The 24,488-nt window shown below is 37.6% G+C and overlaps 1 protein-coding gene across 2 annotated transcripts; it reads right to left on the minus strand.

The window, feature by feature from the left end:
• Positions 1-6,535: 6,535 nt before the first annotated feature.
• Positions 6,536-24,488, minus strand: ints2 (integrator complex subunit 2). Of its 2 annotated transcripts, none has more exons than XM_043251066.1 (26): positions 24,398-24,488; positions 24,109-24,265; positions 23,195-23,488; positions 22,894-23,032; positions 22,544-22,646; positions 22,230-22,343; positions 20,116-20,246; positions 19,854-20,024; positions 19,554-19,774; positions 19,181-19,306; positions 18,251-18,322; positions 17,300-17,414; positions 15,799-15,867; positions 15,261-15,395; positions 14,220-14,396; positions 13,380-13,488; positions 12,460-12,564; positions 12,016-12,180; positions 11,074-11,275; positions 10,867-10,992; positions 10,575-10,776; positions 10,186-10,479; positions 9,468-9,575; positions 9,011-9,116; positions 8,367-8,543; positions 6,536-7,506 (listed from the first exon to the last, which is right to left on the minus strand). In XM_043251066.1, the coding sequence occupies exons 3-26, from the start codon at positions 23,485-23,487 to the stop codon at positions 7,334-7,336; spliced, it is 3,633 nt and encodes a 1,210-aa protein (XP_043107001.1). In that variant the 5' UTR covers position 23,488; positions 24,109-24,265; positions 24,398-24,488; the 3' UTR covers positions 6,536-7,333. The 2 variants fall into 2 exon arrangements, with proteins under 2 accessions (XP_043107001.1, XP_043107000.1); XM_043251065.1 differs by having other exon boundaries at positions 24,379-24,488.

Raw genomic sequence — 24,488 nt, forward strand, 5'->3', positions numbered from 1 at the left:
CCCTGGTTCGAATCCTGTGTAACTACAGTTCAACAAAACAGTTCAAATCTGTGTCAAAGGAAGCTGAAATGGCACGGATGCATCAACAAACGAGTTTTATATCGTTTTTGCATTTGTTAACGTTATCGGGGTAGGTTTAGGGTTGGATTTGATGTACAGCATATGTCCAACATGATAGAGCACTAACTTCTAGCGACAGTCCACGGATATATTTCAATTCTGAACCGTCTCAATACATATCCATATTAACATGTGCCGGGGTTCATCTGTGTTTTAGTGCCACTCAGTGGACATTTCTCCTTGAAACTGCAGTAAGGCATGTAAAAAGGGTTTTGCACAAAAAATGAACAAAGGAACATATTTTTATGAGACCAGGTTGCATTTCTGATGCCAGCGAACTTAACACACTAAGTGTCCAAATAAAGTCGATGAGCAAATGAATGTTGCTCTTTGCTATATTTTTACGTAGTAAGGATAAGGGCTTTTTGAGCTGGGCAACTTTTCTTGATCAATGTTGCTTAGGCACTTTCCCATCGAGAATGGGTAACAAATTTCTATCTGGATATTTCAAATCGGCCGTAGGCCCTGTGTCACACCTGGTTGCCCACTGACGGCAACATAGCCCAAAGTTGCCCTATCAGCCTCAGGTGAGCCCCACAGTCTGTCTCTGTTCCTCTGGTGAACACAGACACACTGGCTGGAGGCTGAGAATCACTCAGCTGTGGAATGCAATAGCAAGGCTTGCGATGAGGAATACATACAGATTTTAAACAGCTTCTTCTCTCGATCTGGCCTACCACTTATTATTCCTTTTTTTCTTCTCTCTTCTTTTTCACAAAGACCACTAACAGTCTTCCACACACACACACACACACACACACACACACATCCCACCTCTCTGGAGCTCTCAAGAGGTAGAACAGATATAATTTCACAGCTGAGCTGCTAAAGCCACTGAGCTGTGGGCTGTACGAGATTTCACACCTGAGGTTACAATAGCGTTACAGATTGGATCTGTGACTTTACAAAGTGAAGGTACGCACACTCCCCTTGAGCAACCCCCCGCCTCTCATAACAAAAGAGTACATATCCTCTCAATGGATCGTTTGGATAAAGTGATGGGAATACTGCCCTGAGAACGGTTGTGCTGGTAAAGCAAAGACATTGATTTATTTACCAGAACTAACATACGAAGATCAGCACAGCATTCTAGCACAAAGTTATCAAGTAAGTAGTCAAGACACCCTGCAGGTAGATACAGAAATGCACTATCTGGCTGGCCTATAAAAAAGGTAGTGTATTTTGAGTTATATATATTATAATTATTTACAATGAATGTTTAAAATGTTATTGTGCACGTTTGTATGTGTACATATATAAATACTGTATATATGAACGATTAATTATGAATAAAAGTAATTATATAAACACAAAATATTGTTATTTGTTAGATGTATTAAATCTATCAGATTTTGCCCTGAAATATTATATACAATATATATATATATATATATATATATATACAATATATATATATATATATATATATATATATATATATATATATATATATATATATATATATATATATACATACACTCACACAAAACACAGCAGAATAAACGTAATATATATTATTTAATATGTACAGATATATCTATTAGATTTGTAATGATACACTGATATATAATGTGACCCTACACCACAAAAGTTTTTGTCCTATCAAACCAACATTGATGTGGGACAAAACCAGAAAATCTGGAATCTGAAGGCACAAAAAAAAAAAAAAAAAGATAAAATAATGGAATATTGGGAAATTACCTTTAATAGTTCTTAGCAATGCATATTACTAATAAAATAATAATAATAAAAATAATAATAAAAATAAAAATAATTTGAATACTATTGGCTCATAGTATGTATCGATGGCTACAAATATACCTGTGGTCCAAGGTCATATATATATACATATGTGTATTTGTAAGTGTTTCTTCTTTTATTAGTTACGCATAATTTTATTTAGAATGTTAGTTTTTTTTTCCCCATTCTTTTGTTATTAGTCACTTGGCATTTCTCAAAACCTGCCCGAACAACCTGAACTTCACAGCAGATTTCAAAGCGCATACCTGCCGCGCCAGCCGAGCTGATCCCTGAACAGTATCTACACCTTCAACCTGTCACCGCAGCTTCAGAACGAGGCTGAGCCATCTCCTAAAACCACCCGAGGAGCCGATTATGCAAATGCAAGGCTAGCTAATTAATTGGCAGTCAAAGAGGAGTGCTCGTCTCCCAAACCCTGCACCGCAGAGATCGCTTTCTTGACAGCGGATAGGGGATCGTGCCCAGAGGCAACAACAAAATAACAGAGATTTACAGTGGCTGATGATAATCAAGAACCATAATTGCTTTTTCAATCACAATGATAATGACACAATCTTGATGTAGAGCATTGTAATTGTGCTATTAATATGTATACTCTCTCAGCACTGCAGCCATCTGTTGTGTAGAGAGAGAGAGAGAGAGAGAGAGAGAGAGAGAGAGAGAGAGAGAGAGAGAGAGAGAGAGAGAGAGAGAGAGAGAGAGAGAGAGAGAGGGGTGCTCAAAGGCTCTTCAGCACTTTAAGAGGACGCGTTACGCAGCTTACAGCCGTCGGAATGAGGTCAAATGTGTATATAATGAGGGCGTTAAATGGCTGGTTGGCTGGTTAAGAGCAATTTACTCTCTGAGGGGAAACAGTGAAAAGTAATATGCCATGTCAGCACTGGTAATTAAAGATTACAGTGTACTGACGTGAGCTTCGGAGTCATCAAAGATAGCCCCTTGTTCTGACAAATCACAACAGGTATGTTTTTTTTTTTTTATTATTATTTCAATAAACAATACTAAGCTAATTTAGCATGTAAACAAATAAACACTGAAATAGTGTTATCTTGAAACAATACACTGTTTTATAATCAATGCAAGCTTTCTCCTGGGAGAAAACTATGCTAAATATATGTAAATAATTTAGGGAAACAAACCATATAATCAAAGCAGCATAACAAACGGACTTATAAATGTTTAAAAACTGAAAACAGCGGCGATATCTTTTCTAATGTACAGTATCACAGCACAAATACTTGATTTATTGTATACAAACTAAGCAGACGCCAACAAGAATAGGTTGAGCTGGAACACAACAGAAATATGACCTACACTCTATTAAATTAATATAATACCATAATATGTTGTAATATAGAATGTGTCTAAAGTGAAATATATGCTACCAAGGTTAATATTATTTGAATCATTTTCATGAAATAACATTATTTTAGAATTTAAATAACACACATGTGAGAGTGGTTGTGTGTGTATGTGTATATATATATATATATATATATATATATATATATATATATATATATATATATATATATATATATATATATATATATATATACACACACACACACACACACACACACACACACACATTTAAAATGTGTGGTACATTTGCAAAAACAGCCATCTCCATTTTCAAACAAGTTGGGTGATTTTAAATAATTAAAAGAAATGAATAAATAAATACAGCTAGCTATCACTAAACAAAAATATGATAACATGATTTTTGAAAATGTTTAAAATGTGTTATTTTATTTTTTTAAGACATTATTATTATTCATTTTAGTTCTAGTACAACGTAGGGGTGACACTTAATGTCCTGAAGCGAGACCGGCCGAACCACTGTGCTAGATAGTTGACCATCATACCACAAAATTGACTGAATGGATAAATAAATCAAGAAAATATGCAGATGCGGTATAAAACAACCACGGAATTGAATCATGCCACACTGAATGTTAGAAACCTAAGCAGCCGTATAGTACTGTGAACGTCCCACTGCTACAGTTAATGTGCGAAACTATAAAAAATTGAGATACTACAGCAAAGTGCTGCTAAATCTATCCTTTCCTGCACCGCTCACCGTGGAGTCGGTTCACGAAGCTGCTTTAAAGCTCATATAAACGAAAGAGTCTCTTCTGTCTGAAAAACACCTGTAACGCTCAGCCTTCACCTCAAACGATCTCTTGAAAAGCTTTATTGCTTTTACTAACATCGTCACCCAGAGCGACTGATGAAGTCGACGTGGGCCCAGAGCAACCGGCTGCAAATGATTTATGCTTCAGACCAGAAGCTAATCACACATTCAGCAGGTGTGGGATGTAATACGCTCTCCCGTCTCTCCAGATGGTATAGCCTCCAAGAGCCCTCAAGGTTCCTCCGCATCCGATTCTGCCCGCAACGGCGAGCGCGGAGCAGAGAGGTTACATGCAGCTCGGCCCGTAATAGCGGGGGTAATTAGACCGAGCACGCCGCAGACCGCATGCCGGCATATGGTACCTTTCAAGAGTGAGCCCGCAGCTACCAAAGGAAGGAGTATTTTACATGGTGCAATCTCTAATCTCATAAACAATACTAAAGACATGATGTAAGGCTCCAGGGTGCCGTGAACGCAGAGGCATATTGCATTTAGATGGAGCCCAAGGGGCCGGGGCTGAAATATGGTGATTTGATTGCAAGCGTCTGTAAATAGCTTTTGCCAGTTCAGTCGGCCTACGCTGACAACACGATTTGCAGCACAGCTTGCTTTGATTCAGTGGGAAATAAAACACACAAACTCACTGCAGAGCCGCGCGTTCTGAAGCGAGATGTTTTGAATTTCACCAAAGGCTTCGGTCCCCGAGATCAGAGACTCGATATAACTATCTGGGCAAGAGACAAATTCGCTCGGTTTCGCTCGCCTTTCCAATTGGCAGGCTTCACAGAGTTACTTGACATTCCCGTTTGAACCCGTTTGAAAAATCGCCTCGCGTTCGCAACAAGATGCAAGGAACGATAGCCTGACCGGTCAAAACCTACAATCTTGAAGTTTACTGTAAAGACGCGTAGCGGATTTAATCTCGCGCACATGCCCGCCAGCCACTGCCAGATGGAAAGCTGGCAATCGCCACGGAGGATTTCACAAATGGATTCTGTGCAGCGAGGAGCACAACACTAAACAGATGTCAATTACCAAATCAAAGCGTGAATTACATTAACGCCGCTTTTAGATTTCAGCAGACCTTTGTCTCGCAGCACCGAGTCAATTCGATTTCCTGATGCGCGCAACGGCAAACTTCCCACTCAAGACTTCCAGAAGTGAGTAAAATAACTCGATAGAGGGTCAAATGAGCAAGTAACGAGAAACGGCCTTGGAACAGAGCAAGCCGGCTCTGTTAGGGGAGGTGATAAACATTTCCATTTCTCTCGCGCAAGAACGGAGGTGCGGGGAAAGGTGAAAGAGAGAAAAGAGCACTGAAGTTTTTGTTGTTTTTTTTTGTTGTGCGAAAAAGGTGTTTAAACTTGACAGCGCCTTAAAGGAGAAACAAAACTGAGCTGTGATTTCGCCTGCGCTAGCCCGAGGCCGTTCACAGCGGCTCAGAGTCAGAGCTCTGTAGAGGCAAAAGACCTGCGGTGAAAACCATTTGCACACTCTGGATGCATATTTTGTGCCTTTTCTTACACTTCTATCATACACAACAACATTTATGATTAGCCTATGGGCAGACGTGCCTTTAGAAGCCACGGATGGCGTAGTTATTTTTATTTATCTTTATATAGGAGCGCATACTGCACATCAGACAAAAGAAAATTCTTAAAGTGACAGTACAAAATGCGTTTGTTTTTTTTTTTATTAAGTGATGCAAATGAGCCTGATTCTGTCATTATTTATTCACCCTTACGTCTTTGCAAAGGTGCATGAACTTCTTTAAGGATGCTGCTGACCAAAATTAATTTGTTTTTAAGAAGATTCTCCAAAACATAATCTTTGCATTTCCACAGCCTGGAACAACATTAGGGTAAGAATGACAAATGACAGATTTTTATTCAACCAGTCCAAAAAAAAAAAAAAAAAAAAAAAAAGCTCATGCGAAGGTTATGTCAAGCTTTATGGTGTAATTTGGCTCTGGAAAAGTACATTCTTGTATTTACTGGATTTGTCTACTTTAATGTGAAGTGTTTTGGGCCAAATTTGATTGTAAATTAAAGAGAGCATGAGAGCACAGAAAACCATTGTTCTGGAGCAAAAGGAGCATGTGATTGGCCAAGTTTTTTGTTATGTTTCAATCATTGATCATGTCATCATTTAAAATGCATAAGCGTTTCCATGTGTACTCCGGACTGAGGATCCTGTGTTTCTTCACGTCACAAGAGCGCCCCCACATGGATCTAAATGATAGCTTTAATACAGTTTTTTCACCACATATAAAGGACAAATTGTTATCAGGCCATCTATGTAAAATATTAGTTCATGCATATGTCTTTAGTGTCCTGTTGGTGCATTTTGTGACTTTTTGTTTTTGTGTCAACCTGGCAACCTCGATCTGATCACAACACCAGTTAAGATTTCCTCCTCAATTTGCGCTAAATAAAACTGTAGGGTGTACTTTTTTCTTAAATATATTTTTGTAAAGTAAGCTATAATCAAAAATGAGTTAAAAAAAAAAAAAAAAAGGAGCTTCCAAAAACATGTTTTAATACAAATGTTCAAAACGTAAGCTTGACATGTATACAAAACCAATGTAACAAACAAAATTCAGACATCAGCTTCAAGAAAAGGTGAATTTGAGCCAAGAAAATACTCTCTTAAATGGTGGGTCTAGAAAACAGACCAATAATATCACTGTTAAGTGCCCTGGACGCACATTTCATCTCTCACTCAAATACACACTTAACTAGCAAGCTAACACGCTATTTAGAAAATCTACAGCAAGCTGCTTTGTGACCAGATATACTCCAATCCTTCAGGACAGGCCAGAAAATAAAAGTCCAATTTACTTAAAAGATGATGTTTTCTTGAAAGTCAAACGTTGTTTTGAGGCAAACATAGATGGTGGTTTCGGCTGGCAACAGAGTATGAAATTGCAATTTATATTTTTATCTTTCAGTACATCTCGTCTTTTGTTCGGAAAATTGGTACCCCGTGATTTGACTGCCCATATACACCATATAAGTACAGTTTACGTAAAACTATATTGAATTAGAATTACTTTTGTATCCTTCATTCCAGATGTTTTCATGACATGTGGCATGCCAAAAATGGAGGAGAGAATTCATGTTCAGTGTTTTGAGTGGACCGACTTGAAACTGAAACGGTCCCAGCACAATTCCAACAGCTGGAAGTCATCTATCGTTATACCCCTTTACATATACGCAGATTTCTGTATCATGAGGCTTAACCTTTAAATGGGACAAACAACTCATTCCGATCTATTCAAGTCCCATTAAGATTTGTATGTGTCTGTTAGTGTTGTCACAGTGCCTGTGTACTGGAGCTGATGATATCCATGAAGGTGGCCTCTATCTGATAGCACAGCTGAACATCTGGATCGGCTCCGCCCAGTTCCTCTGCAGACCTCTTGTGTAGAGAGTACTTGGATTCCGACAGCAGTATTTCCTGTGGCTTCTGTCTCAGATACTGGAGCCCTAAACACAAGAGCACAGTGGATTAGATCTAAATCTAGGGCCACACAATTTGGCCACACCATATTGTGATCATATCTAGATAAATACTTAGCAATGAACTATGAAAAGATAACAACATATTACTGATGCTTCGATAAAAGAACAAGGAAGGCATAGTGTACTTTGAAACAGAATCTCACATGCTCAACAGACTGTGCAAAAACTAAACTTGCATATTTTTGTTTGCCAAAGTCTGTCTTTAAACAGAAACAGTCAGTCTTTAAGGTCATTAGACTTGAAAATCAACCTTGAATAACATTTAAATGACCCGTGAATGAAAATTAATCTAGTTATTTAGGGTACATCAGTTTGCAAGTGGATATTCGTTTACTACAACAGTGATGGGGTCAGAGGTCACTTGTCACTAACCCTTACATTTTGGAAGTCTATCGAGTTACATCTGATGGTAATATAATAATGAAATATTATAGTTTTAATAAAATAATTAACTGCAACATTACTATAATTAATATTATATTCTGAATAAATCATAAATATAACAATAAAAATAAAGACCTCTAAGCTTTAATATGCCATTGACATTAATGTGTACAATTTATATTTTATTTACAATAAAAGTATTGCTCATTCTTATTTCATTCTTATTTCATGTTAACTAATGTAGTTAGCTACTGTTAAATAAATTAACCTTATTTTAAAGTGTTTCCAACTTTTTTTAACAAGCAATGTGAAAAATAAGTCAGTATGCACTTTTTTTACTAAAATAATTTAATATCTCGCCTTTCCCCTGCCCCATACAATAGCCATTGATTACTACAAATTAAAAACAGTGCAGTAAAATAAGACAAGAATATACTCACTGGCAATGAGAGGGTCAATATCCCTGGCCTTGGTGGTGACATCAGCTGCAGACACCTGTCCTACCTGAACCAGGAGGGACATGACATCATCAAAGAGTGGAGGGAAAGCCTTGCAGAATGAAACCAGGCATGGCAGCGTCGGCATGAAAAATGCAAAGCGCTTGGCACGAGTCAGCACTGTGAAAGATATCAAAAATGATTAACTTAGGGGAATAGATTACAATATCACAAGAAGTTCTTGGTTGTTTTGTGAACAGATACATAACATAAAATAAAACAATCCAATACAAAACTGCACAGGAACTGCAGGATTTAACAGAGCTCAAGACTACTTTAAGCACTCCATTCAATAAAGCAATAAATGGATGGGTGATGCATAATTAATAAACACTGCAGATGAAGGTTTGTCACAGGCGGTAATAAGTGGCCAGCAGAGGGCAGTGTGTACTAAGATAATGGGACAAGTTTGGTTTTCGCTACAAAAGTGAAGGTAATGGTCTGATATTTCCAATTATCAATGTTATTTTTAGACTTTCTTTAATAAAATGCCAGCACTAATAAATTAGTGAGAACAGAGACCAAAGTAAAGAGAAAATGGAAGAAAGATAAAGAGATAAAGCAACAGATGAAAGAGTTATTTCTACCTGTGAGGAGGGTGCCCATCACACTAATGGCAAGACGTGCCACACTGAGGGATTTGGGCAGGGCGTACTGGGTGCACAGATGGGACAACAGCTGTATGGCGAAGATCTGTGCCAGACAAAACAAAACTGCCATTAGCATCAAGCCCAGAGGTCAACCCTGAGGGCTCACCATGTGTCTGTGATTCGAGTGGCAAAATACATACTCTTAATACTTCAACTTATAGCTAGACAGCTCTAAATAAAGTTGCAGCGTGTACGAAAAAGCTTTAAACAGTCTTGTATCCTAACGATTATACTTGCATACTAAATATAATAACTTCAGAAATTAGATTCTGCGTATATACAAATAAAAGTACTCACACTTGAACTCAAATTAATTCTGACACTTAAGATTGGTGACTGACCTAATTAATAGTCGTGTCTGGAAATATGGATGGACAAACTGATAGGTGCTTACTTGTTTCTCCAGTTGCGGCTGAGCGAGGAGTTCTGGGATAAAGTCTAGACAGATGTGCATGGAAGGTATTCCTGCCACCGTCAGAGGGAGCAAAGCCTGCGGATAACCCTGAAGAGGCATTTATAGAACATTTAGAAAACCCAATTAGAGCTTTAGAACCTAATTAGAGATTTCTTTGATTTTGTTTTCTTTTATCTGAAACATTCACGAAAACCTAAAGGCTGTTTTATTCTTCTGTTCTATTTTCTTTAACTGTTCAAAGACCCCCTTTTTTAATACATGTTCCCGGTAAATTAGTAAATGATTTACTGTAGCACATTAAAAAAAATCCAATAAAAGCCATTATAGGGTCTCAAATTTTTACACCATTCACAACAGGATTTATTTTGGACCAAAATCTGTTATACTGTTACAAGCATTCTAACTACCACTTTTAAATTAAATGAAAAAAGAATATAAAAAAAATATTCTTTTGAACATTACTTTTAACCCCTTCCCTCCAACCATACAGATCTCACTTGTCACTAATCAATCTAATCAACTCCCAAAGGATTAAATTTGAATATCCCGTTTCATTTTGAAATACATGACATAAAAATGTTAAATCCATATAGAGAAAAAAAAAAGCGTGTGTACCGTCTCTTATGATCATTATGCGTGCACGTATAAAGTAAATCATAACAGTGATGTCAGTGCAGTAACAGAGAGACTTAATTACCTGAAAGTGTACTAGTTTGGCAATGTTGGGGTCTGCGATGAACATTTGGTGCAGCAGGCAGCAGATGAGACACTGCACCTCCCTCAGGTCACTGAGCAGCCCGCCCTCTGCCTCGCGCTCCCCCTGGGCCCCCCGCCCGGCCCCAGCGTCGCCCACCTGCTTCCGCGTGGGAATACCTGGAGCGGACTGAACGCTCCTCAACAGGCTGTCTGCTCCTCCACCTCCTCCCAGCTGCAGCTCCTCCTGAGGGGACGGCAAACACACCTCCAGCAAGATCTGTACCGCTGCACTGTCCTGAAGGTGGACAAATACAACACAAATAATGACAAATGCACAAACCGATGATTCAGAGCTCAGCGTTAGAAGTGCGTGTGTGTGCATGCGCCAACCTGAGCAGCCAGCAGAGCGTTCTTCAGCTCTTCTCTGGTGACCTCAGGAGTATCAGTTTGGCCGCTCAGCCCAAGGTTTGATACAGTCTGAGCTTGTCGCTCAAATTCAGCCGTCTCTTTCAGGTGGGCGTTCAAGTAGGCTTTAGATGCCAACAGGTACCCATTCAGCATATGAAGAGTGATGTCCATTAGTGGAGGACACCTTCATGAATACAAACAGTAAGACAAAGATTAGCATTCGTTACAGAGTTTTTTGGGGTAATTCTAATCAGGCGTTTTAAGCAGATAATACCTGAAGACTCTAGAGTCGCAGCGCAAGACGATGAGAGGATCCACCATCAGATCATTCTGAGTGTATTTCTGCTGCCGCAGGAGCTTTACTGAAGGCTGCAGAGCGTTTACCGTCATCACCCACAGCCTGACAGAGGAAAGAGACTTAGTACGAGAGCTCAAGTGCAAGATTCCCTTCCATTTTTACCAAACACAGAGAAAGTCTCACTTGCGTGGCATGACTGTATTAAGTACCATCCAGAGTTTGTTAACAGTCTGCAGGATCCTGCGAGAGACGCCGTCCTCTAAGAGCAGCCCCATGCTGGCAGTCAAAGCCTCTGCATATGGTATCAGATCTCCTGCAGAGAGCAGCGTCAGGTGCTCTAGGATACGCAGCAGTCTGGGCCCGCCAGAGAGAACATTCTGGAAAGCTAAGAAAAAAATGTATAAATTAATTAAAAACAAAATCACACAAATAATCGCTAACAATTGCTTGTATGAATTATTTCACTATATTTAATAAAAGAAAATGCGTCAATATATTAGTTTGATTTCCATATCATTAAATATAGCATAAGCCTGTCACCGTCTGTGAATACAAGAGTCCTGTGGAGAAACAGGCCTGTCAGAGCAGTGTTGTATGAATGCAGAAACACCTTCAGGCTCATTACTCCGCAGGTGCAAAACTGAGTCATGCACATGAAAGGTCAGACTACAACAACAAACTATTCATATCATAGACCATAATAAACACGTGTGATCTCCGCCAGTGCCAAAGGGCCTTATGAGTCTCAATGTAGAGTTCAGTGGTCTGGTTTACTGTAGTGTGAAAACTGCTTGAGAAATATATTGTACAGCAGAGATGTGCTAATTGCTTTTGCAGAATCCACCTGAGCAACAACTTTTCTATTTTTACCCATGTTGGCTGTAAATAAATATATAATAATACTAATAGTAATAAATTTATAGACATATGCCTTTCCGTTTCCTTATTCTGACCTTGTATTTATACAACCAAAACTGAAAAATGGGTCCATTAAAATGAATTAAAATTTTCAAAAATGTAGTGAATTGCAAAAAAAAAAAATATTTAATGCAATCTCAGACATATCAGAAATGTGATTTCCACATTGAGCTCTAAAGTAAGTGTGTAATAGTGAGTTTCTTGTACCCTCTCGTAGCTGTGTCTGTGAGTATTTGCAGGATGAGGATGTCAGCAACATCTTCCTCAGTAAAGGCAGAGTACCGGTCACTTCCTCTTCACCGATCCAGTCCTCCACCATACAAAGATGAGGATAGTTTGTGGCCAGAAGACGCAGAAGAGCAGAATGTAAACCTAAAAAATGATAAAATAAAAAAAGTACAAAACTAAATTTAAATTGAACAAACTTTATTTGATATTTATTTTATTTAGTCTAACTGAATTTTTACAGTAAACCAATGCACATAAAAATGAAAAAGAAACATTTTTTTGGGAAAGATATCAAGCATTAGTGGCATGTAATGAGAAAAAGAACTGAATCTATTGATGCAACTAAATATGGCTGTATTATCACACACTTTAAATCTACTCTCCTGTATATAAGTGCAATGGAGGTTAACGGGTGTCCTTTACCTCCCAGCTCCTGCTGCAGTCCTTGGGCCTGGCGGATGAGGTGTTTAATGGGAATCTGGTCCATGAGGGCAGGAGAGTATGATTTTGGTTTCTTCTGCATAAGTGCTGGGAGAAGAGAGAACGCGTGGTTATCAGGCTGTTTGTTAAAAATAGGCCTCTGTGGTGCAGCTCATGTACAGGTGATTTTTCATTGTATTCCAGTTCATTAGCACAGCCAAAGGGCATCATTACTCCAGAATGATAGAGGGGAAGAGAGGGAGAGAGAGAGATTAAATAAGCACAGCACTCTGGGAAGAGCTGTGTGCATAAACACTGAAGAGTAACCGCTCTAATAACCGATGAGAGGCTTCCAAAGCAAAGTCAAACTGCAGGTGATTGGTGTGAGTTTGAAGCAATTTAATATGCAGAGGAGAGAGCAGGAAGCTAAGCTGTATCGCTCTCATTCTAATATTATAACAGCGCTCTGGGTGGCAAGACAGGAACTTACATAAGCGAGGATACACCAGATTAACCGGAGATAAAATGATTAAGTCCTATTGTTCAGAGACTATCATTTAATAGTCGAATTGTTTCAAATTAAACAAACGAATAAAAAAAGGCTGCAGAAGAAGACAAAATCAGAAAACACAACACATCTATTTTCAACCGCAATTCAAACTAAATGGAATAATCGGAACAAGTGAATTCTAATTTAAGGAAATGTATAACAGGAAATATACTATTCACATTTAAAATGAAGCGTCCCTCCGATCTTGTCCATATTATTAAATACAATATAAATAACTTGAATGCAATAAAATTGCATAATAAATGATGAAATTGATATAAATGATAAAAGTTCATTTAATATAAAAAATAAGTAAAAATAATTGAAATGATTTAACCCTAAATTGTGTCAGTTATGTGTGTAATATACCTACCCAATGTCTTTGTATTCGCGAGCAGAGCTTCCTCGTACGACAGGATGTAATAGAGAATGAGCAACTGGGTGGTGATGGTGTACTGAGAACGGACTTTCCCTCCATCTCCCTGAGACACAAAAATTAGAGGGGGGGAGAGGAGAGAGGTCAAACAGAGTTTAAAAGGAACAGAAATACAGGAATAAATGGTTTTGATCTGCATCAGACAGATCTGGAGATATATAATGTATATAAGTCACATTTATTTATATAGTGCTTTATACTATACAGATTGTTTCACACAAGATTCAAATTAATAAATAAATATTAAATAAATGAATTTAAAAACAACACTGTTAATGGTGTAAAATGAATTAATTATGAAAGCAAATTAAATTTTTAGTTGTAAATCAGCTTGACAAAAGACAATATTTTAAACTGGGCTAAATTATGATATCATTATACCAATTCAGTTCAATAACTTTCAATGTTGCAATGTCAATGCAGTTAAAACTAGGATAATAATTTCTACATTAAAGAAAATTAACTTACAGTTATTAGCAATATACTCTTAACCACAGACTATACATAACAGGTCTTTAATACTATTAAACCTTTTGTTTTAAAGTGCCTCTCGACCAATATAATTCATGCTTCTGTCAGTGATCTATATAATTTACGCTTCTATCAGTCTTCTAAAATCTGAATCTTAGGCTTGTAAATATTGCAATATCCAGATGCCGTTGGTCTAAAAATAACCTTCAACAATATCTATGCAACTGCAGGGCAGTCATTTATCACAATTTTTTCTTTTTTGAAATTTTGCAACATGATCGAAAAAGATGCTTAAGCTCCACCCACCCCTGCCAAGCCCTGGAAAACATTAAGGATCTCCTGCTCCGTGATTGGCTGGTTGGTAGCCTCAGGGTTGGTCTTGGAAGCAGGGGTCAGGATGGAGTTAATGTAAACATCAATTAATGGAAGCAGCTGAGTGTGGAGTGGGGTAGTCGTCTCGCACAGCTGTCTGAAGATCCAGTCCTAAGAAAAAGGAAAAAAAAGAAAGAAAGAAAGAAAGAAAGACACTCAGAGAGCATTCAGAATAAGTGAATTATCCAATCATCTACCTCTGGCACTCGGGTGATTAAATCATCTTTCCAGCTGAGCAGATCAATAGCTATAACATGGCTTACTGACTCTAGAGGAGGCAGATTCCAGTCTTTAAGGCTGACGATGTAATTGTGAGGAAACATTCTGATCAGCCGGGCGATGCGCTACCACATTCAAAAACCACATCCTTAATTAAATCAATGGAGTGTCTTTCCATGAGTCAGGAGAGGAGCCAGCCAGTCAAACAGATAATAGAACCCAATGGATTCAAGTCGATACTAGCACTGAACAGAGTCAACAGAGTAATGTAGTGTAGTTAGCAAGGAGCGGATTTTAACAGAACAGGAAAAACAAAACAACACAAAATAACAGAATATAAAAGAATGAAGCATTTATCTAGTGCTTTTTGTGATTTTTTTTAAGTGCTTTAAAATCATGTGGGGGGGGGTGTGCTTAATTAGTATTAATTAACATTAAGAACAAATCAAATAAACAAACAAAAGAACAATAGAATAAAACAGGAAATAATAATGCTGGATAATGCTTTACAAAACAACAGAACAGAAAAAAAATACAACCGGATAGAATATATATAACTATATAGAATATATAAAACTAAACTAATTACATATAATAGGATAGAACAAGCAAACACATGTAACCGAACACAACAGAACCGAATGAAACAAATAGAACACATAAGAACTGAAAATTACAACAAGAAAAAATAGTTGCGAGTAGATGGGAACAGAACTAAAAAAACAAAAGATCAGAGGAGAGTGTCCTCAGGATTACCTTTATGGACACTTTGTGTTTGGTGAAGGCTCTGCTCCTCAGGAGCTGGTATATGCAGTGGATGGGAAGGAATCCTGTGATGTTGGCACTGAGGTTATTAGTAACGGCCACTCGCACGGCATGTGCTGTGACCACCTGTGACAACACAAAAATCCACTTATCACAAAATCCGTCTTGATGCCATAATTGTGCAGCAACGTTTACACTTAAGATATTCAACAGATGTCTTATCCGTAATGACAAAAAGTGCTTTGTTTCAATTCGTTAGACTGCCATGTTCAACAGATGGCAAACATGCAGTTCTCAAAGTTATCTGCTAGGACAGGATATCTATAATAGCGCATGGAATAATATGACACGCTGTTGGTAATTAAGATGTTTGCCCTGGTGCCTACACGAATCTTGCAATATGTCAGATAAATTGCAGAAGAACACAATTATTTTTACAAAAACATATTTATTAGAAGACACTTATTAGAAGAATCTAACGACTGTTTTGCATTAAAACACCATCAATCCACTTTAAAGAAAGAGGCACCTGTTCGGTGAAGATTTCCTGAGTGAAAATGGTCTTCATTTTGCTCAGTGAGCTGGGTTTGATGGCGATCTGTGGAAGGATAAGGAGTTTAAGTCAGTTCTCAACCAGATTAAACTCTGTGCAAGGATTAGAAACTTCAAAAAATTTCAAGCAAGTTTTTTTTTAATGCCAAAAGTGACTCATTCTGGCTAAACAAACCCTCCATGACTCATCTATCTGTACCACATCAATAATGTACGACTCAGCTAAGGGCAATTACATATTACACAGACGTACTTTAGCCTTCTCTGGGATGTGCATGTTCCTAGACACTAACAATCAATAAATCCACCAATTAACACCCTCTCCTCTGTGACTTTTACAGTGTAAGGCAAGTATAATGGATGTTTACACCTAGAGGACTAATTCTGGAATTTAACCAATGTTGGCATTTAAGCCCCAAAGTAAACAGGACTAAGTGCCCCCTTTGTTTGATTCTAAATTTGACTTGTTTTTATAGAGAAACAAATAAAAAACCCAGTACCTCTAGAGTGAACCACTGATGGATAGACTGACCTACTGCTGTAGGCACTAGAATTAATTGATTTTGTCTAACCAAAAACTAATTATCTTAATTATAAAGCACGTTTGCTCATTATAAGCCTAAATCAAATGTTCGGAATGTCCAAAGCGGCTGTCTAGGCAAGTCGGCTGAAACGGCTAAAATTTCTATTCAGGTGGGTTTGTTTGAAATATGTGTTTCACAGATGCACTCTGTGAAATTCCGGTGTGTGTGTCCTCACACAACTTTGGTAAAAAATTACAGAGCGTATTAGCTACTTTTTCATCGGCTATCTTTGGGGTCCTCTGTGAAATTAAACCCACTGGGATAGAAACATCTGCGATTGTGGAATGTATTTTTAACGCTCATTTATTTATACGCTCATTACTCTAACTAAAAGGACAATTCTCACTAAATGTACTACCTAGTGCACATTTATTATAGAATTCCCTAATCATATACACTATTGTTCAAAAGTTTGGGACAGTACAAGTTTTTTTTTTGTTTGTTTTTTTTTTATATATAAACATGCAGAAATCCAGAATCCAGAAAGGACACATTAAGTTGTTTTAAAGGCACAGTAAAAACATTTACAAACAGAAGATTAACATTTTCGATTCTCTATTAATTTAAAGAATCCTGAACGAATGTATCACCATTTCAAAGAAATAATTCAACATTGTAATAACATTTCACGTTACCGTTTTTAATGTATTTTAGATCAAATAAATACAGCTTTGGTGAACAAAAGAACCAACTAATACAATAAATCCAGTTCATTTCAACGGGTTTCATAACGCATGCATACATAGCACAAACTTCCAAACATCCCAATACATTCAAGAGACACTAAATGTCTCAAATGTCATTTAGAAAACGAATCCCCTCCCCAGATTAATGCTGAAGTGATTTTACTCTTAGTTTTATTCATTGGCTGACCAACTGATTGCTTAAACTCACCTTCATCCCAAGAGTGGAGCAAACCAATTCGATGATAGCGCTGAGCTGGTTGCTATGGAAATACATTGCAACCAGTAATAGCATCTCTCCAAAAGAGGCAGAGACACCGGCGGCACTGGAAAGAATAAGAGAAGGGAGGAGAAGAGGGAGACGGAAAAGCAAAATAGAGGGAAGACAAAGAGAAGAGGGGGAAAACACATTAAAAAGAGTCCATATTTAAACACACTTTTATACAGAACAATTAGACACATATCAACCCCCAGGGTTAGAGTGGGCTTCACATATATGATAACACTAACCACAAACACGCCCGGCCGTGCATCAATGGACATTTATCTCTAAATTTATAGAGTGTGGATAAGCGCTCCAATCACAGTGGGTCACAAGGAGCACAAGCTAGAGAAGAGATGACTTATAACCCATCAGCTGCTTATTAGTTATTAAATTGAAAAAGCCTGTCACTGCCTAACCTCTAGATAACCCCATCTGTTTTCATTTTTATCATTCATACTCTCACCCTCTCCCTTTTATATGCATGAAATGATCTAATATACTGAAAACTGACCACATTTAACCACAAATGTTTTGTGTTTGCACAACACACTTTATTTTTTCTTGCTTACTGAAAAAGTTATAAAAAAAAAATAATAAATTCATATTGATTCAGCAGCTTATGCTTTCGTATACCTGAATGCTCCAGATCGGGCAGACCTCAGAAGAATAATAATAATTCAAAATGTAATTCCAAATACTTCTTAAATAGTTCTCTATGAAATAAAACTAATTGGATTGAAGGATAAACAGACGTTTAGTACATAAGCAGAACAATTCTGTTTCTTGTAAACTTCTCCAGAAGATTTCCTTCTCGCAGATCATAAAATAACTGGCATTTTTTTTAGTACGTTGTAAAACGCATTTATTGGTTGTTATGGGTTTGAAGGGCTTCTGTACCTCTCAAAATACTCCTCCTCTTTTATCATCCAGCTGAGCCACATTACCATCAGTTGCTCCTGTTCTGGAGTACTGCAGAGAGAAAAGACAACAGCAATGATGACGCATATGGGTTTTGCTCTGAAGTTTGAGTACATTAAACTATTGAAGATGAACTGAATTGAACTTTGCATTGATCTTAAGTGAGTGACAGAACATTACAGTGCTAATGTTGAAATTTACTAAAAAATACAAAGTGTTTGCTAATGATACATATTTATAGAGGTCATGCACAATTATTTTCCTTTTCTTTTGACATCTACTATTGTCCAAGTTTGGACAATGTTTCCTTTTTTATATATTTTACAAAGAAGCCTTTTATGCTCATATAAGACTCATATAGTATTTGATCATAAATACAGCAAAAATAGCAATATATTTTTTCTATTTTAAAATGTAATTTCCAGAAACCATTACTTCTGTCTTTGGTGCCCAAAAACATAACATTTCAAAATAAAAAGAAAAGTAAAATTATTTTTGTGGAAACCATGATGCGTTTTTTGTTTTTTTTTCTTTCAAGATTCTTATGAAAATGAAAGTTCAAAAGAGCAGCATTTACTAGAACTTTTACTTAGTAGTCAGTAAAAACAATCTTAAGCAGCATGGGTAGCAATAGCTAAAAATGTATTTTATTAGATTAAAAGTATCTTACGTTTTCTATTATGCTAACAAATATTAGAATATTAAGTAAAGATCATGTTCAATGAAGATATTTTAGAATAATTTCCTACAATAAATACATAAAACTAATGTGCTTTGCAAAGAACTTCATTTAGACATTTTCCAAAAAATTACCCTCATGTTTTTGTGGTCAAGGGTCACATATGACCATTTTAATGTGTAAATCCTCATTTATCTTAATAGGTGGAGTATTAGTGTCAAAGTGTGTACCTGACAAGGGTAGGGAACGCCAGCAGTTTGCAGAAGGACAGGGAGACAAAGCGTACTCCTGCAGGTGTGGCTGGTGGACGACTGGTCATCAACTGCAACAGTTGCTCCGCCTCTTCATCTGTGGGCCTGTGAAGAGAGAACATTTGTAACCACCATTAAAACTTTGCAACATCGGGAAGAGGTATTTATTGCCATCAAAAACTGAATATAATCAAACTGTTGGAGTTAATTTGCATAACCTCGCAATGGAACGATGCCAGGACTTCTTAAATGGAAAAATTAGCACATTAAGCATCTAAATGACTCATGTTTAAAAATGACTATACCGCCCATTTATACTTTAAAGAACCGATGTGTGTCAGCTGTGGCATACCTAAGACCGGCAATCCCCATAAGTGCGCAATAGAGTCGCAGCAGCGCGCTGGCCTTCACTACATGCTCCTCCCTCAGGCCAGAGTACCCCGAGCTGCTCTCTGAGTCCATGTCGCTGTCATTGGGAACATGGGTACTGCGGGAACGGGGTAAGATGGCCACCAGCTCCAACAGCAGCTGCCTCCGCATCTGCCACAGCACTGAGCTGCTCTCTCTTTTCCTCTGAAGTGAGACACGAACATGAATTTTATGCGTTTACAAAGCAGCTAACCGTCCGAGTGTTCCTGTTGTTCCTTCTCACCTGCTGACCGTTGCGAATGAACATACTGAACCAGGTACGCACTTTTCCATTGGTGCCCAGAAGTAGGCCGCTGACATAAGACACAAGAGGACTGACAGCCTCATCTGCCATGTCTGGTTTATAGTCCAGTGTTAGAGCAACGCCCAAACCTGGAAGATGACACTCCTCCACCTGCGGAAGGATTAAGCGCTTGACGTTAATGACACCATTACCATGCGGTCCATTACCAAACACGACAGGTGGTCTAGTGCTGGGGACTCACCACCATGGCCCTGATGTTCAGAGCCTGAGAAGGGTTCATCTGACACAGCTGCCGGAGAGCTTCTGTCCTGCGTCGCCCACCCACGCTCTCTTCATCCTGCCGTTCTCCGTTCTTTATCAATCCCCTGCACACTGGAGACACACAGGCAATTTTGATTAAATGTGCTCCTTTTAACTTTAAGCAGCCTATAAACCATATACTAATATTGTTATATTTATTACATGCATTAAGTACAGTGCAAAGGTCTGGGGGCAGTAAGAAAAGTAATAATTCAATTACAATCTTTATTCAGGAAGACTGCATTAAAATGATGAAGTGCCAGTGAAAACAATACAAATTGTTACAGAAGATGACTTTTTCAGGTTTCAGATTTTCTATTCATTAAAGAACCCTGAACCATGCACCAAAAATGCAATGTTTTAAACACTGATAAGAAATATTCCAAATCAACATTTCTAAAAGATCATGTGACACTGGAGTAATGACTGCATAACTTTAGCTTCATATCACAGGAATGAACACAACCCTTTTTTTTGGTAATAGTATGTATTAATATTACTGTGCTGTTGTTGTTGTTTTGTTCTGTTTTTTTAACAAATAAATGCATCCTTGGTAAGTATAAGGTTTCTTTCACTTTATTTTTCTCTATTGGGCTTTTTGACACTTTATGGAAAGAGACATTAGATCAGGAAAAAATAATGGATGAACAGAAATTGTAAAACATAACCATCTTTATTGGGACAAGATGAAGACCGGTTCGATACGGTGAGTCCATGTGAGCACCAAAGCTAAACTTGACTGAATCGTAGCACCTCAGCTCAGATTTTCCACAAATATCGTTCTTTATTTGGCCTGGAATCCAGCTCTCTTCTCACCTTGAATTAAAATATCTGTTTACCTTTTACTATGTGATTTTAACCACAGATGACATTTTGCCACGCTAAATGATTAGAATTACAGAGAACCTTTTATGACCGAGTGCCAGAATGATATTAGTTTCAATAGCATCTTATGAAAAAACGTCTGATTAAGAGAATACGCAGCTGAGTCCATCACAATTCATGCTGCATCTGATTACAGTGCATCTCTATAGACAAGCTCTTTCCCTTAATGATTCAGCCTTGAGCAGAATATTCTCCCAATGAAAGATCCTGTCTAGGTAATGAGCCTTTAGAATTGGCCATTCAATAATACGAAACATTTCAAACTGGCTATGAATGGAGACCCACACAAATAAGCTATTGACTCAACAAGGACCTGGGAGTGATGAAAAGATAGCACAGACTCAGAGATGTTTTTATTTCCACTTAGAGCATCTCTGCGGAAACCCCACATACGCACATAAAGAGGTGCACAAACCCACCCATGCCCAAAGCGCACATAATCAGCTCTGCCATACTCATCAAAATGGAAATTCAGCATCTCTCAGATGATCGTGCAATGGCACATAAGGCAGATAAGATGTAAAGTAAAACTCAGTTTCATATATGGCTTTATAGTCAATGTAGAAAAGCAAAACCTAAAAACATCTGAATGCAACTTTTTAAAAGTGAATTTACATTTCAGTTAACTTTCATATTGTTCAATTAAGAAAAACAAATAATAAAACATACAAGTCTTGTGTATTCATTACAGATACATTAATTATTAAAAATACTAAATCAGTTCTAATAATTCCCGCTTTTTTATTCTTAGATTAGCATTAATGGGAGAGACGGCCTATATATTAAGACCTACTGCATGGATCTAATATGATGTTACACGTCAGATGTTTTTTTCCCAAAAGTTCCATTTTAAGATCAATTTTAAATGTTTAAATCACAATTTGGAGCATCGGCACATAACTCATTTTTGTGAAAACCTAAAATTCGACAGTTTTTTTGGCTGTAGTTTAAAATAAAACCTTTAAGCATTCTGACTCAGTTTGCCAGCACAGGTCACAAATGAACTTGTATATAAAATGTGCACAGTCCAGGCACCTGTAATTAACAAGTACATCTGCTAAGCGTTGATTTCATAATGTCTTTAAGGACAGGAAAGTGAATGGAATAAAAGTTACATTTTGAAATTTCATATTCGTGGGATCATAATATTTCAGCAGACGATGAACATACCCTCACTGAAGCTGTCTGGGACATTTGCCACCAGCAGGCACAGGAACCACTCTCCGTTCCGCACATGAAGCAGGGCCTCGGCAACCTCAATGATGGGCATCAAAGAAGGCAGCTCTGTTGAGAGCAGATACATTTATAATTTTATCTTCAGTAAATAAAAGACAAATTGTACGGACGAATTGCAGGCACCAAGTATTATTTTATCAGGTTTTGCATTTCTGACATGCTTAATAAAATGTTTGGCGATTTAACGATGTTTGTGTCAGAGAATAGTTTCATGGTGATTCTTTACACCGAAATGTTACACCATTCACCTGCTTGTAGAATGCAAAGAACATCGGCCACTTCCTCCAAGTAGACGGGACTCTCAAACAACTCCGAGGACTTGAGGAAAAACTCTCCATTAGAGTCAGCCACCTATTGAACACAGAAAAACAGTATGTGTGATAGAATAAATTAAAGATAAAAGAAACATGGCATTTTTATGAAATATTAAGGAAAACATGCATTAAGCCTTTTTTGCTTGGTTTTATTTTTTCTTCTTTTTTTTATATTTTAAAATAATATAATACAATTACAAGTTTCTGGAAGAAAGATACACTTGACTTTTAAAGAGAAGGACAGATCATTATACAGATCTGAAATAAATAGAAGCCTACTAAACCTTGTTCATAATGGCCAGCAGCTCACTAAGGGCCAGTCTGAGTCTCCTGAGAGGATCACTGTGTTCAAATTCCAGAGTCAAACCATGCTGCAACTGAGAGACCAGGATGCTCTCGCCATTAGAGCCACCAGCCTTATGCCTGTAAAGAGAAAACGTAATTAGGATCATCAGATAATTAAGCAAAATGCACCCCAAAACTCTCTGTTTCTCAGTGCACTTCTGGAAAAGACTAACTGATTTATTATATGAACAGAATCTACAGAATAGCCTGATGAAAGCAATTTCTAGCTTCTGGACTCACCTCAGCTGCTGCTCTTTTCTAGCGTCCTGCTCCAGAGCATGGAAATCCACAGACAGCAGTGCAACGATGGAGTTTACAGCCTCCACCCCTGACAGAAGTCGCAGGATGAGCTTCTTGTCCTGTGCCCAGGCATTACTCTGATCCGCAGGGGCACACAGAGCCATCCTCACCAGACAGGGCAGCAGGAGCCGCAGCTCTGGGTCACTTAAAGCTGCTAGTCTGGCCACATCTACCTTCTGCATGGCTTCAAATGCATATGGGCTCACAAACTGAAGACTGGCACTGTCTGCCATTCTGTGGTTAAGAATTAATTGGAAAGTCAGTGAAAGGAAATTCATTTGAACAATATATATATATATATATATATATATATATATATATATATATATATATATATATATATATATATATATATATACACACACACACACAGTTATAATAATCATACTTTAAGCAATATTAGTCAGTACAAGTATTGCTATTACTGTAAAATCCTAATAGTAAATGACTTTTATTTTTTTACAATGACTGTCATTTTGTTTAATTTATATTTCTCATGACATATGTGCCTATAACACCAGACAACGGTATTACTACGACTTGTTATTCTTTTAAGTATATAGTAAACGTCAAGTCTGCAAATACTATAGCATATGAATACGGTAATAAATCAATGCCATGGTATAATAGTGAGTTTACTTAGATTGTACGTGTATTTATAAAACTGTATATTAATTGTTGCTCCAAAAATATACTTTCGAAAGCTCACTGTGGAGAGAACTGCTCGCAGATGCACAGTACAATGAAACACAAAGTTATATTCAACGTACCAAACTCTTTGGCTTGCGCGAAAATCTATCATAATATAATAAAATCATATTTTGCATCATTAGTGACCAGTGAAACCGGCTTACCTTAAGTTTACCAGAGCCGATGACTGCAGCAGAAACACAAGCCCCGATGAGGCCCGCAAGACCGCGGTCTTTCGTGATGCTTACGCCTACAGGAAGTTGAACGCCGTCGGTTAAGACAGTGGAGTTCGCCGGTAAGCTAATAGGCTAGCTGCTAGAGCTAAAAAAAAAAGAAATCCATTCATTAAGATATAGCTATTTGAAGCACTATAGTTCCAATATTAATTTATATTCTTCACATAATTGACTTATTCTGTTTAAAACCATCTACACCTCCAAACTGCTTACTGACAGCAAGCTAAAAAGTAGAATAGTGAATTGTTTTAGCACAAGCGCTCATCTGCCTTCGGTGTTCATGCTGCACTCTTGACTGCGTCTCAAAA

Source organism: Puntigrus tetrazona, chromosome 10, assembly GCF_018831695.1.
Source record: "Puntigrus tetrazona isolate hp1 chromosome 10, ASM1883169v1, whole genome shotgun sequence".
NCBI lineage: Eukaryota > Metazoa > Chordata > Actinopteri > Cypriniformes > Cyprinidae > Puntigrus > Puntigrus tetrazona.

Coding starts and splice junctions, on each gene's coding strand:
- ints2 (XM_043251066.1), bottom strand. CDS start 23,487: ATGGCAGACAGTGCCAGTCTTCAGTTTGTGAGCCCATATGCATTTGAA. Junction 22,344..22,543: donor TCTTTGCATTCTACAAGCAG/GTGAATGGTGTA, acceptor TGCTCTCAACAG/AGCTGCCTTCTTTGATGCCC. Junction 9,576..10,185: donor CCAAACTAGTACACTTTCAG/GTAATTAAGTCT, acceptor ATGCCTCTTCAG/GGTTATCCGCAGGCTTTGCT.